General features: G+C 39.3%; 1 protein-coding gene across 3 annotated transcripts; it reads right to left on the bottom strand.

The window, feature by feature from the left end:
* Window positions 1-4,649: 4,649 nt before the first annotated feature.
* RB195_000732 (uncharacterized protein) lies at window positions 4,650-14,811 on the bottom strand (the record flags this gene model as incomplete). Of its 3 annotated transcripts, none has more annotated exons than XM_064197225.1 (13): window positions 4,650-4,787; window positions 4,870-4,901; window positions 4,965-4,990; window positions 5,202-5,335; window positions 6,036-6,190; window positions 8,132-8,250; window positions 8,310-8,473; window positions 9,198-9,329; window positions 10,118-10,285; window positions 11,980-12,077; window positions 12,564-12,629; window positions 14,499-14,643; window positions 14,704-14,811. In XM_064197225.1, 13 exons carry the CDS (start codon window positions 14,809-14,811, stop codon window positions 4,650-4,652), a joined length of 1,485 nt encoding a protein of 494 aa, XP_064053105.1. The 3 variants fall into 3 exon arrangements, with proteins under 3 accessions (XP_064053105.1, XP_064053106.1, XP_064053107.1); XM_064197224.1 differs by having other exon boundaries at window positions 12,564-12,636; window positions 14,704-14,801; XM_064197226.1 differs by having other exon boundaries at window positions 12,564-12,636; window positions 14,704-14,771.
* Window positions 14,812-15,789: the final 978 nt, after the last annotated feature.

The raw sequence follows: 15,789 nt of genomic DNA, 5'->3' as shown, positions 1-15,789 counted from the left end.
TAAAGTTCAAGGCAAACGAATAGCTCGGCGGGAGGATTTTTTTTTGTTTTATAAACGACAGCGCGTATTCTGAGCTAAAGAAAGTATTTTTGAGGAGAGCTGGGCCGGATAGGAAGTTAGACTTTCCAGAAAGTAACATACATAGATGTCAAATAAGAAGTTCTGCTTTCGAGAAACATTACAAGGATAAACAATTCTTTCACTTTCAATTCCAGATTAACAATAGATTCAATTCATGTTTTCTTGTTGAGCCAACGAAGTTCTGACGGAAATTAATTGATGACCCAACGTTTCGACAATTTAATTTTTATCAACGGCTTGAAAATGTCCTATCGCTTCTGATACTGTGACATAAAGAGATCGACGTCCTCCTCTCTCCTTACAAAGCATCAATATCATTCCAACCACACCCTATACAGAAGAGAGAAACAGGAGAATAAACTCACCAAACTCATAACTAAAGCGTAACTAGAAATTCACCCATGCGAATGAAATCTACACAATGTGCGGTATCCTTAAGTACTGGTGTTTGGACAGTGTTAAGGATCTGCATGTGAGACATCCTTACAACTGAGAAAGTATGTGAACGATATAAAATCATCAGTAATAGGTGAGCAGTCACTTTGTTTTATAACCGTTTCTATCATTTTTCTAGGAAATTATTGGACAGTATTGTATGGACAATGGAGTATATCCAATAATTCTAGAAAATGTGGGTCAGCCATAAATATTATGGTCTTTTCAGCTGTAAAAATTAAAGTCTGAGGTGGAGGGGGAGAATAGAATGGGTCACTAAAAGTGTGCAAGAAATATGGGAGAGGCTTGTAAAAAATGAAGATGGTATACATTTCAGATTGAAATCGTTTTATTTATCATAGCTTTGGAAAATAAAAGAGGGATGGAATGCTGTAGTATTTATGGAAACCAACACTTACTGTATTAATTATACGCGGCGGAGAACATTGTTAACAGGAATGATTGTACCAGTATCCTAGTTCCTTTTTTATTTTCCATAATCCTCTTTCAATCCATCATGATGTTTTTTTTGTATACAGCAACCATAAATTAGGGCTTTCATTTGGATAAAACCAAAACTAGTTCCAAGTTTGACTGGTTGAAAGTTCTGTGGAGATTGAAAAATTCCGAAGAGAATGAAAAAAATGTGTTTCAAGTGCTGCTATTCAAGGAAATGCATGCATCTTTGAGGGAAAAAAGAAGTTAGCAGCGCTTGATGCAATCTTCCACGTCTATGGCACACTTGACCTTGTCTGAATTCTTTGGACTTCGCAGCGTCGTGCGGTACGTAATCTAATTTACTTTGATCTATAAGTCTTTGGACTTTGAACGATGAAGCTAAAAATTTGTTCACCACCATTAAAACCAGAGGATTGTGCCCTGTTATTAAAGGCATCAACCCACGGATCTGAGGTGGTATCTGAGGTAGATTTCGGGTGGAGTATTCGTATACAATATAGTAGATTATGGAGAGAAATGTGATTCCGTCCATTTCTTCCTAGTTGCCGTAAAAAACGGCCCGGAAGATGCAGTACCGCACAGGGCTGGCGCGCTCCAATCGAACTCCTTGTAGAAAATAGTGCGCCGGAACGCTCGAAGCCGTATCTTCCGGGCCGTTTTCTACGGCAATTAAGAAGAAATGAACCGGAATCACACTCCTTCCCATAATCTACGACCCCGTATACGAATACTCCACCGGAAATGCATACCACTCCACATTCGTGGGGTGATGCCTTTAAGTAACGACAACGGATATATTCAGTTCCTATTGAAGTGTGTCGTGACCGTAACCCACGATACAGGAAAAGAAGGCGGAGCCCTGAAACACCATATATTCAAGCAAGCCGAAACTCTATGAAACAATAGCTCTTCTCATTCTCATTGTTTCTGATCGATGCGTCTGTAGGTATTAAATGGTTGTATGGAAGAGGGTCGAAGCAACTCGCAAGTAAAAACAGTGCTCCAAACATACATAGCTACTGAAGTTTCACTCACTTTCAGATGTATCACGTATTTTTTTTCTGGAAGTGTTGAGTTGAGCTACAGACTGCTACAATACTCTCTTGACGACTTCTTAGTTCCTGTACAGTTGTCAATAGAGCTTGCTACTTGTTGAGGGCGGGTGTAGTGTAGCGGTTAAAGGTTCCGCTTCCTGCACGATCGATCGGAGGTTCGAATACACACTAGGGCTCACCAAGCATTTCATCCCTCTGGGGTCGAAGAATTGGTACCAGACTTGTCTGGGAGGATAAAAACACTGACTTGGCACATCGGTCAGCCACTGCAAGTCATTGTATGGGCCAGATACACGTTCGTAAAACCTCAAACGATTCTGAATTTAAGTGAAAGTGGGGGTGGATCCCAAGCGGATTGATTAACGCCAGAAACTTTATCCTTTTATTTGAACGTCTGATCTGTAGGAAATAGTTGAATAACCAATTTAATGGTATCTCTTCTTCAAGAAAGGTAGATTCCACTCCAAATCCATCAGAGGACACATATCGTCTTGAATTTCAAGTTGTGAAATCAACATCAGTATGGTACGGAACGGTCGGATATTTATCATCTGATTGTCTTCGGATTATCACATTTTCCGCTCGATGCAATACGTTCTGGCAGAGCAAAAGTCCAACAACTTTGATAATGTGCTCATCCGGACGGGCAACTTCCTTAACTCGCAGTCGGCTCAGTTCTACAAGGAAGCCATGCACTCTCTATCTGGACGTATTTGACGTACTGTTTTTGATAATTGTGGAAAATATGATATAGAATAAAATGTTGTCACTGTTTTTGTGTGAAACTTTGAAATTATCGTGGGAAGGCGCATTTCCGCCATTTCGGACGTCCTAATAGATGGGACGAGGATCTGTACGTTGGTCGCAGAGAATTGGACTGTTTTTAATTGCACTTATCAGTAGTGGGGAGTTTTCTAGTCCTATTCCGGCACAGTGCCAACCCTCTCATCCCTTTGGGGTCGATAAATTGTCTGCGAGGTAAAAAACACTGAATTGACACATCGGCTAGTCCTCGAAAGTCATTGTAACGCTTTTTCACCTTTTCAAACCTCAAACGAAGTCTCTGTCGAAGTCGGACGAATAATCCACGTACGGTTGATCAACAACCGTGCACTTTATCCCTTTTTATTCCTTATTTCGACACATTAGCACTTTTTGAAAAATAAAACAACGTTGGGGACATGTGTCACCCAGCACCAGACCAATATCCGTAACGAACTTGTGAAGATTAACCGCACGTCGGGTGGCACGTCCACTAAATTAGGGTCGCGTATACAAGTTTGGTTGCTTCCTGTACGTAGTATCCTTGCTTATACTGAATGCAATAACGGAATAGGCAGGAGCAAACAAACAATAAAACCTTTTTAGTCTGCTTCTCTGGGATTTTGCAGTAATTTGAGTAAGTATTAAAGTATCACCCCACGAATATGGGGTGATGCGGGTCTCAGGTGGGTTACACCTATACGGTGTCGCAGATTATGGAGAGAGGGGTGATTCCGTCTATTTCTTCCCAATTGCCGTAAAAAACGGCCCGGAAGATGCGGCTTTGAGCGTCCCGACGCGCTACTTTCTTTTAACGAGTTCGATTGGAGCGCGCCAGCCTTTTGAACGCGCTGCATCTTCCGGGCCGTTTTTTACGGCAATTAGGAAGAAATGGACGGAATCACCCTCCTCTCCATAATCTACGACCCCGTATAGAAACTCTCCACCGGAAATCCGTACCACTCCAGATTCGTGGAGCGATGCCTTAAGTCATATCTTGCGGGATGACGAGGCGTTTTAAGGGGTAAATTTACACGGAGATGCCTTTGATTTTCCATGCCGAAACGTTAGCCGGAATAAAGATCGATAACAATCCTGGTTTCGCTCAGGAAAAAGTCGTACACAAAACCTACGCTGTTCCATGACGGAAGCAGGAAACAGTTACAAAATCCTCTTGTTGAAATTTTATTTTTTTTAGTACCGAAAATGCATATTTTAATAGGCATGTGTACATTGCGATCAACATTACTTCATTCACTAATATCATTTAAGTGCACTACGGTCCCAATTTACAATTTATAGAATATATGGCTATGAATTCGAGAATTGGTAGCAGAAATGACAAAATCAGGTACGATAGACGTTATCTCAGAAGTGAATCAGAGAAGAATTAATGAAAATGTTTGAGTTAATGAAAAGTTAAAGAATCCATGAAGTTAATGATTTGATCATTCTACTTACTATGGAAATACACTCTGTGTACAGAAATAACACAAAATTTAATTTAGATTATCAAAAGTGGATATATCGAATGGAATAGGTTTAATCAGTACTAAACATCTACGTAAGTGAGCTGAACGAGTACGAGTCTCTGAGGTAAACTATGTACGATAAGTGCAAGATGCCTCACGTACGTTCCATGAATCCAGAGTTTATTTTGGAGAAGAAGAAAGTTTACAACGTTCACTTCGATAGAGTCTACTTCTATTCTATTTACTACATCACTAGCTCTCGATGAATGTTGTAATAGGTTTGAATTTTTTTCCAACAAAAAAAAAATGGAGGAAGTGCAACGAATATTGCATAAATGCAAATGTACAAGCCAGATAAGAAGGTAATTTGAGTTGTACGGTAGCGCTAATACCATGACTGGCCGACGTTAAACCAAGCCTTCACATAAAAATGTTCAGGCGACTGCACGAATGTGATCGTTCCATCGGATGTTGGAGAGGAACTATTGCTACTGGAGTAGCCGGAGTGGTGTGCAGGGTCGGTCTGAAAAAAAAATGTTTTCCGGCAACTATTGATATTTTGATTGATTTATGGAAGGGAGCGCCGAAGGACCGAACGAACTGACCACATAGCGCTGATTTGTGACCGACCGGTCTTCTGGATAAGGAGCGAAGGTTAGCGTAGAACCTTCATGCTCTTCTAGTCAGCTGCTAACGACACTGGACGGGCTGCATGAGGCGGAATGGCTGAAAAAGAAAGGGTTGAGAGAGAATTTTATGAGAACTTGAGCAAACTCATGGATCTGAACACATTAATTGATGTCGCATGTGTTCAACAGCGTGATCGCTACGCGTCTGCCGCAACGCGTCCTGTCTCTTCTGGTTGACACAAACTCTCTTCCCGGCGCCCCTATCCGAGATCGTATATCACGCTGTATAAAGGAAGATAAGAGCTTACATAAGGTACGAATCTTCAGTTTTTCCTTCTTCGAAGATGTCTCCGAACAACTGCACGAGAAGCGGATTCAGTTCGTACGGAAGAGCAAATGTATGACGCATCTTTTGATGTTCCACCACCTCCGTAGATAGCATCTGTAAAGAAGTATTCATTTTAAATTCGAGAAAAAAAAATCGATCGATATATTCGTTTCCACCTCCCCGGTAAAGATTTGTTGTCCTAGAATAATAGCGAAAGAGTCATTAAAGAGGAAACCGACTTGTCTAGGATGTAAAACAGCGCTTTAAAAAAAATTAAAACGATACTTGCATTGATTACAGAGGAGGAATTCTCCTATCATTAAGAAGAAAATAATTGTAAGAAAGAATAAAAATAATAATAAGAAAGAAATAATTGTTGGATATTATTAACTATACAGTGGTAATTTAGTCGTATTTCGTTGGAATTTGCCGCAAACTGCGAATACTTTTCCGATAATTCCGTAAAGAAGAACTTTGTAACATTGCTGAACGATGTATGCTGAATTGGTTAAGCGGCTGCGCTCAAAGCGGCGCGGTAGAGCGTAGCGGTTGGGATCGTGTAAGGATCCTCGTTACCGCCACCCATCCCTGCAGTTCGCCATGGTCCCACATTGATTCCAACCGCTGTCCCCACCGCACTCCTTCGCAGCCGCAGCCGCTTACGCAATTTCTTGTGGTTCATGTCGTTTTGACCCAACTTTAATTATATAATATTAATACTAATTATATAATATAATTTTAATACCATTACTAATTATATGATGCTAATTATTTGCCTCAAGCAATTAAGTTTTCGGAATATTTCTAAACGTACATAAAGCTGCGGTAGCAGCAATAGGATCTTCGCGAGACGACCAGCTGCTTTCGTTGGTTCGCAGACGTCCGCACAGTGTTGGTATAGAGCAGAGTGCACGCGGTCGCGCAATGCACTCACAGCCGACTCAGCACTGCTGGATAATCCAGGCGCATCTGGAAGAAAAAATCCCTCTGATCTAAATCCACAGAACGGAAGTGACACGATTACCGTAGGGAACCGATGGGGATTGCGGTAGACAGAAAAATCACCCTTGACATTGCGGGTACATTATTTTCCATTTAGGAACCTCTGATTTTCTTTGTAATATAGCGTAAACGGTTACGGCAGGAAGAGGAGTCGTTCAAAATCAGGGTTTACGTTATTGTACATAATTATTCGGTGTGGATTACAATTTACGATCAAGAGATCGAGGTTAAGAGAAGGACCAGTCTATCTGTTTAAGACAGACACACGACAAAGGAACGCAGCACGTAAGCTGCGAATTTTTGTAGGATTCTGGCGCCTTCTACGTACGACAGAGCGGTGATTCTGCGGAGGAAAAGGATTTTTTACCTACCGGCTACCGTGTTGCTATTTTCACCTGCAATTCCAAAGTGTCGTTCTTTTAGAACTTCACGGGATATTATTGTTTATGGTAGAAACTTTACGGAAAAATAATCGCCTCCGGAGGGTAATCAGATGAATTACTAGTAGTTAGTTGTAATTTCTGCAAAATTTGAAAACCGTACATCGTGTGACTGCAACGTTTTATGCGAGTCAAAGAAAGAAAGAGACTCCGAGATATTTCTAGAACTTTTACAACTGCCCTTTTAAGACTCCATATAAGTTTTTTTTTCCCGCGGTACTCCAAAAACTTGCCAGATTTTGCGGTGGAACGATAAACACGGAGGAATGTCATAAAATGTTTGACAACTTCCACTTTTTTTGTGTGCAACGATTGCCGTACGAAGTTTATTGCGCCATAAAAAGAACCAATGGTTTTTATGCGATTTTGTTTAGGTGATTTCTAGGCGCATCATACGGTTGGTGATTTCGAATTGGCGCACGGAATTTCAGTTTGATGTTTCTCTCCTTCACCGACATCGTTAGTCTGTCGATGCTGGATACTGACATTGAAGAGGCTGTGAATTGAAGTTAAGGAGTGGGGCGAGCTCATGTCAACTTAGTAACTGTAGACAATGAAAAAAATAAGGTAAATATGATACGAGAATAAGGAAAATGTGCATGTATTTTTTGCGGTAACATTTGTCGTACTAACGAAAATGACCACATGAGAAATAACTATTGGGAAACATAATGGCCCCACTAGAACTAATATTTATGTAAAAATTTAGCTTAACCGACAATTTAATATAGTTCTTTGTGCGGACAATTCTTTTCAGATAAGGCGCAAAGGTCGTAAACAGTGATGAGACAGATTTTTTTAGTTGACGAAGCCGTTTTCTCTACAGGAATTTTTAAACGACTAGTTTTCCCACTTTTTTTCAGCCTTTTAAGCCTTGCAAGACATGTACGCCTCACCACGATCAAAAAAGTTCAGGACAGTGATTATGGGGATTCTTTAATTGTCCTGAGCAGAGAATGCTGTCACGGACCCAAATTTGCAAATAGAACAGGACTTTGTGGACCCAGAAATTGAGAATGAGAATGACCAGAGGTATCAATTCACTTGACGAAACACCTCTTTACACCCGCCTATATAATGAGATAAGCGGAAGGAATCAAATTCACAGCGATTGCTCCCACTGTAGTTTGGTACTCAATGGTGTAAAAAGTTGCTTAGTCGGATAGACTAGCGCCTCATAGTAACTTTCCTCTACGTGCATCCCGAACTCTAGTCACTGCTAGGGAGATTGAAAATTCCCGCAAACACCTCTTCTGAATCGCCAAAAAAAAACCGAATACTGGAGGTAATGTAGTAACGGGTGCACCATTGTGTCCCACAATAAACAACGCCGTAATCTGATGTTTATCCGATGATATTTCATGATTCACTGCCGACTGTTGCCCGTGAATCATCAAAATCATTTTTTAAAACATTTTTTTCACTCCGTCTTTATACCTGAAAAGTGAAGGAGTTGAATGTTGCTCACCTATGTTCATCACTAGCAGTGCTTTCAGAAGTACCAGCTCTTTCGGTGACAGCTGCAGTTGCTTCAGATGACGTGTTGTCCACTGGAGCAATCCACGAATTGTGTTTGCAGTTAAGAAGCTGAAATGAGCAGAAAAATGAATTACTGTCGAAAATAGTCGAATGAGACGTAGCGGTACCAATTCCGTGGCAGCTGCGCATCGGCGCGTAGGTACGTGTTGTTGGGCAGGGGTAGGACGTGCAGTGCTGCACACCTTGGCGTGCTCAGCGTAGCAACTGCACAAGACCGCGCACCGAGCTCCAGAAGAGTCAACGGTACGCAGCACGCTCGCAACAATGCGATCTGTAATAAGTAGTGTTTCCTGTGTGAAATACTGCGAACCTAATGGGTCCCATATATTTTCGCGCAGGAAACAAGAATAAATACAAGAGGAATACATGGAGTTAAGTGCACGTCTCCGGAGCAGGTGTTACTTGCTGTGTCAGTCGCCTGGATGAACTGATAGCGACGAACCCGCTCATCATACTACTGTAGGTCTGGGTTGCCACCTTCGGCTCGGAAGAAAGCAAAGCCAAGAGAAAATAAGAATTGTTACTTTGGAAGAAGAAACAACAAGGGGGGTTCGATGAAAAAACTTCTTCTTTACCAGTCAAAGGAAAAGTAGACTGATAAACTAATTTTTAAGAAAAACTAACTGAACCAATGATACTAAAATGTGGGAAAATCAAAATATAAACCTGAGGGTTGCAAATGGTCACTAATCCAGGAACTCCGAGAAGAAACGTGAAAGGTCTAATTTTAATATTGTAAAATTGTTTAAGTAATAAATTCTCGAAAATTTTGTTCTACTTCTTGACAATCTGCAGAAAAAAATCTGAAAAAATGAAAATGAAAACTCGAAAATGAAAATCTTGACTAAAATATTTTTTTCCGACTTTTTTGGTCTCCCTTTGGTTTACGTGAAAAAAAATGAAATATTTCAAGAGATTCAATAGATATTATGGAGGCTGGAGTGTGAAACTTGGGAGAACTCAATATCGTGCTCTTCAGGATTCCAGTAACACACCTTATCAGTGTTGCTGATGGCGTCTTCCATGTCCGCCACCTGCCTTGTCCAGTCGATTGCCCATGTGAGTAGACGTCGTTCGCTTTCGGCACAAGCGACTTCATCCGCATGTGTGCATGCTCGAAAGCTCATCTGTAAACAAACAAGTAAACAAGTCTTTTAAAGACTGAAACATTAAAGAGGTCGTTTCGAACTATAATTTTACATGCTTCCTGTACATTTCCATCCTTAAGCATTAATTTTATTTACGACTTTCTGGAGTTCATCGACTTCTGAAACAACAACTTCCAACGGTCGATTCATGGGAGACCCAAAACACATTTCTGGGTATAAATACGACTGCGATCTCACTCAATTTCCTGTATTAATTCAGGAAAAGTCTTGTGGAACACTGCTGATTGCACCCCTGCCCTAACGATGCAACTTATTACGGGTGATGGAGCGATAGGGATTGGCGATGCGTCTGCGATTTTTAGGTGGACCAGCTTCTCCTATACATTATTATTACTTGTTATTATTATTTATTATATATTACGATTTGTTATATTAAGAAGTAGTCGGTCGGGTTGGTCGCACTCTATCGCGTAACATGTTGTATCGTAGAGGGCATGGTGCAAGCGGTGAGTATTCTCTTTACGTTTTTTCTGGTTTGCTTCGCGCAATATAGCGTGGTACTGCCCATAGTATGTAGTGAACTACACCCTTATCCTTATCTATTCCTGGGAGAAATCCCATCCTTGAAAGTGATGAGGGGAAATATTTAAGATTCCGTGAGGTACTTACTTATAAAAGTTAGGTATGTAAAGGTATATTTGCTTTTTTTTTTCGGCTCTCTTACTAATAAAAATTCTCTACCAATCTAGATGGGACCTTTTCAGAGCCGGAATTAGTACTTTGTATACTTTTATGCATTGTTATACCTCTGTACGGTCACCATCGAGTATGTCAGGCTCATCCATCACCATCGGCAGTGAGACGTAACTACGGCTCATCGACATTTTACCGTTTCCGTCACTTGCTGTTTTGTCGATAAGCATCAGTGATGATGTTAACAAACGATGATCCATACGTTGTTGTTTGATGGCAGGCTAAAAAAAAGAGCAAGTCCGCCACGCTGGATTTCCTAAAAAAACAATTTAAAAAGGAAAAGGATAAATTTGTGGCAAAATAAATAAATAACGGATGCCTCACGTTCACATCAATTCAGATCATTTATAAAAGTTTTTTTACCCTTTACAATGACTTGCGGTGGCTAGCCGACGTGCCAATTGCCGATGAGACATTTAAATATCTCACAAAAATATCAGATATTTATTTTCACAAATATTTTTTTGACGTCTAGGGAAATTCACGTGGTGGATTTGTGAAAATAAATATCAGGACGTGGATTTCCTTAGACGTCAAAGAAATATTTGTAAAAGTACGTAAATATCTGATGTTTAACTTTTAACTTATCAATTTATTGACATACTCAAAAAGTAACGTTAAAAAAACGTTTCGTATGAAGCGAATGTTTTAAAAAACTTTGACTTTCAAAATTTCAAAATTACATTAAGGCAATAATGTTTATTTCTGTGTTGTATTTGTTTTTGTCTTGTTTATTTTCCGTCTCATTCATTCATTCTATGTTTCATTTATTTTTATATTTCTGTTCATATTTATTTGGGAATTGCTCAATTTATAGAATTTTGACTACCACATATTTGTTCAGTAACACAGTTTCTTTGGCCATGACGTGTTGGAACCCTTCGAACGCAGTGATTAATTAATTAATTAATTAAAATTAAGTAAGTAAGCGACTATGTTACCGACCTTACACCATGTGTACAAAAAAAAATGCGTAGAATCGTCTGCTTCAGATCCAAATTTTAGACTGCTGTAGGAGAAGTGAAAATCAGTTCTTCACTCTTTCTGAGTGCAATTCTTGTTGGAACAGTATAACATTATTGATTTCTGTGCTGTCCGCTATTTCTTGTTTGTTTACTAAGAATGTTTATAGCCTAGCGACGTCTTGGATAGAAGCGACAACAAGGAAATAAGTTTTACTTACATACGAGTGGAAAATGCCGGAAAGAAATGAAGCTTGGACTGCAATAAATGCGAGGCGTTGAAAAGACTGAGAAACGATAAGAAGAGGGCGCGAAAACATTTCTAGCTCAGACGCTTCCTTGTTTATTCCTTATTTATTTCCTTGTTTATTCATCCGTCAACCTCTGCCTATATTTTAGTTTTCAAGGCAATCCTACTATTGTTGACAAATTACAAAGGCGATGTATAGATATGCGAAATATAAGCAAATGAAACCCTTGAAATGTTCTTTTTTTCATTTTTTCTCACCTAAGTTGTTCTCGTTCTAGGATTCTAATAAAATTTTCGTTCTTCAAAGTTTCACTTCATCTATGTTGTGTTAAACTCCTAATTAAACGGGTGTTTACTTTATTTCTGGGTAAATAAGGAAGTAAACAAGCGCTCAATTTTAATGATATGGTAAATTTATTCGGATTGGGTATACGGTCTGTTGTCAACCATGGCGCTAATCGCATTTATTTATTTGCATATTTCGAAAAATGCATCCATGGAAAGGAGCGAAAAAAAACCCAGGACCAACCCCCTACACCGTCTATGATTTCCAGAACAAGAATAAAGTAATTTTCTTAGATGTTTTTTTGTGAAGTTTTAGATCATTCTTATGGAAAACGAGAGGACCTCACATAATGCTTTTAACGTCATTTTTTCATTTCAAAAATGTATAAACTATTATAGAAAGAGTAAAAATGCTTACCGTTTCGATATTTTCCTGATTCTCATCAAAATCATCACTATCCGCTTCACTACGTTTTCTTTTCAGGACCTTCTCGTTCTTTTTATCCATTCGAACAGCTGCAAGAATATTTTATTGTAAATGCTTTAGATTGTACCTCCCTTTTACGGTACATCTATTACTTCCTTAATTTTTGTAAAGAAATACGCGATTTTGTTTTATCGATTTTCTTTTGCACAAAAAAGATTATTTTTCTGCACAAAAAAAATCGAACTGTTATTGATCTTTGGTATTGCTGAAATTGTGGCCGCCGGGAATTTTATCATTGATGCGGCCGGAATAATATTTTCAATTCTACCACGCGGACGGCGTGTCGTTAATCCACCGTAACCCCCGACGCGCAAAGGTCATACGATCGTAATTGTAGCATCGACGTCGGAAGTTCCGTAAATGCGTTGCGTAAATGAAAGTGAAACGGATAAAAATACTCTTCCGATTCGTTTAATGATCGTATTGAATAGCTAGGTACCAAATTCTTTGTTGTTTGGTGTACTCAGCGAAAATCCTAGAATAAATTTTCAAAAAATCTCCCAAAGGAGACACACCTTCAAGTTTCATTCCAGATTTCAGGCAACGATTGAAGCGACAGTATCGACAAGCATTTCGGCCAGCTGTAAACTAAAATCATTAGGTTGCAAGCTGTATATTATGCAAAGAAATCAAATAAATAAATAATAAATAAAATTAATAATGACAATAAAATAAATACCAAATAACTCAATAAGCAACTATTAATACAATAATCAAGAACCTAATAGTGATCGTCATTAGAAAAAATGAAAAAGATCGTCATTTGAAAATGTAAATTTATTTTTTTACTTTTTAATTTTAAAAATTTGACTTTTAAATTGTTTTTATAATTTCAAATTTTTAAAAATTTCTTATTTGAAGTGTATTTATTTGAATTTAGAACTTTTAAACCGTTTTTCTTCCTCATTAGTCCCTGCGACATTTTTTAAAATGTATTCCTACTAAATGTATTCCTACTAGGTGATCCCTCTGTTTAATCGTTCTTAAAGGCATCACCCCACGAATCTCTGATTTGAGTTGAGTATTCGGGATTGGAGACTAGGGGGGGGAGGTGATTGTCCATTTCTTCTAGTTCCCAAAAAACGGCCCGGAAGATGCGGCGCCGCACAAGACCGGCGCGCTCCAATCGAACCTCTTGTACAAAATGGTGCGCCAAAACGAATGAAGCCGTATCTTCCGGGCCGTTTTTACAGCAATTAGGAAGAAAGGACGGAATCCCCCTTCTCCGTGTCTCCCATCCCGTATACGAGTTCTTAACTCACAAGGGAATTTGAGTGCATCGGCAACAAATCCATCAATCTCTCAATATTTCCACTTGATATTTTCGTTATTTGAAAAGAATAAAGTATTCTTAATTTATTAGGATGAACATCTATGAATCTACTATCTGGCCACCCTGGCAGCCTGTTTCAGCATTTTCACTGCATTGTCCTAATTGTAATGGCTGAATTATGCAAACAAACTTTTAATTCTCCCAAAATCTCATCATTAATAAATTTCTGGTTCGTAATGATGGAACGAAAGGGTAACACCAACAGGATTCACACATGATCATGTAAGAACTGCTCAAAAATGACGGATTGCTCCACCAATTTCCAATTTTTTTTTGTAACCAGTCGTTGTGAGGTGAACAGGTTTCCAGACTGGAACACTAAAACATTACATTTGCTACACTGTGTGAAGTGTAACAACGTTCAAATACGGAACATATGAAGTGTAAAAACAAATAACGAGGGAACAACGGGTGAAATGGGTTTATTTTTACATGACGATGAAGGAAAACATGTTCTATTAACAGTATCTAAGTATGAATAAAAAAAGAAAAAGCGTGAGACTAAAATGATTTTCCTCAATTGCGCCTCACATTTATGACCGATCACTTTCAGTTCCCATTGAAAATGCTTGGGAATCAAATCGAAATTTGACAGATAAAAATGATAGTTCCTGCCTGGATCGCAGGTTTATGGAGTTTATGGTACAAAAAATAAGAGTGGGACCGTATTTTAAGCAGAAATATGTGAATTTCCTTTTTTCCGTCTGTACAAGTAAATGTAAAATATATTAAGGTACAGAAAAGAAACTTCTTAATCCTTCTATTGTCGCTAGTTCTTATAAGAAAACCCATGTGAATTTTCCTTGAGAAAAGACATGAGGCAAAATATTTTTTGTGAGATACGGTATGTTATTTGTACTTCGGGAAAATAATTTGTTTCGTGTTCGTTTTACACTAACTTTGCTCTGATATACAGTATACCAAAGCAGAGGTGTTCTCGTCAACATGAATAAACATCACTACTACTTATTTAAAATCTTAAAAATCAAAAAAAAGTCGTTAGTAATAGGTGTTGCGAGAAACGTTTGAGTTCATTACTTTTTCGCTTCGATTCTCCCAAAGAACAGTATGGTAGGGGCCAAGAAAAATAGTAGAAAAACACTTGGAACCGGCTAACCTGTTGAGATGGAGCATCGTCCCTCGAAACGGCACGAATAGGTGAGACCGCTTTTGACGGTTCTCCAGAAGAAGCATTTGCATCCATGACACGCTGCGACACCGTAGTAGAGATGAGAGCAGGCTCGATCTCCACACACCACGCACTGAATGAAGCGCTTATGTCAGAGCAACTGGCTGAGCACTTGGCCGACGACGACGCTCACCAGGGCTCCGACGGTGGCCTTGCCGTGCGTCGGCAGACCGATCGGCGGCTCCGGCGGGTAAGCGACATTAGCACGTTGTTTCGGGTTTGGCTGAGCATCGGCGGACATTTTTTTTACGAGTTGTTGTGTATTTTGTAACTTACACACAAACACACAATCTAACAGCGATTCAGCTGATAGGGGTTGTCAGACTCCACCTTAAATAAACTCATATCGAAATGACGGCAAGCAACGCTTTTTGGAGCTATGAGCGCGCAGGGTTTGAACGGAGGGTGAACGGGCGAACAATACGTCATGAATAGAGCAGTTATCTATTTTACAGTTGTGAGAACAAGTAAAAACTACGAAGCAAACGTGAGCAGAGTCAGAGTGGTGATTAAACTGAGACACACAGTGTGGACAGAAGCGATAGCGGTGATTGTTTTCTGTCATTGACGTGCGAAACCGGATCGCACGTTAACGATAAAAAAAGTCGATGAACTATGGAAGAACGATGACTCGGTTCAACCTTTTAAAGCAAGTTTCGAAATAAAACGATCCGCAAAAGGTTCAGAACCGTTTTGATTGGCGTTAAAGTAGGAGAGAGAAAGAGATAAAACGGTTCTCCGTCAGAGATCAGTGAAATATGGTTCTCATAGTAATTGATTCGTTCTCCTGGACGTGATAAGGACGAGGGTATGTTCTGCGTAAAGGAATCCGGAGCAGATCAGATTGATCAATTACAATTGGGGAAAAATAAGGCGATCAAATTCATACGAGATGAGAACCACAAAGTTATTTATTTACCACAAATTTACCGTTATTTATTTACAATTTTTTATTGATTTACCCACAAAGTTATTTACCAAGTCTACATAATTGAGATTATCGTCGGAAAATTCACTACTAGGGTTAACTGTAACCATCGCTCAACGGGCACAAATCGGGAAAACATTGCTTTTTTTGGATATTTTATTCAAATGTTGAAAGTTAGAAATACTGTAAGGCTCCAGGAATTCCGGATGACCAATTAACTAGAAATACGTGCCGGAATTGCTCTAAAGAGTATGAGATGAATTCTCAGCTTAGATTCGAAAGCTTCCAGGA

This window comes from Necator americanus, chromosome IV (assembly GCF_031761385.1).
Source record: "Necator americanus strain Aroian chromosome IV, whole genome shotgun sequence".
NCBI lineage: Eukaryota > Metazoa > Nematoda > Chromadorea > Rhabditida > Ancylostomatidae > Necator > Necator americanus.
Note: the sequence above shows the minus strand (reverse complement) of the source record. Positions and strands in the feature narration are given on the sequence as shown.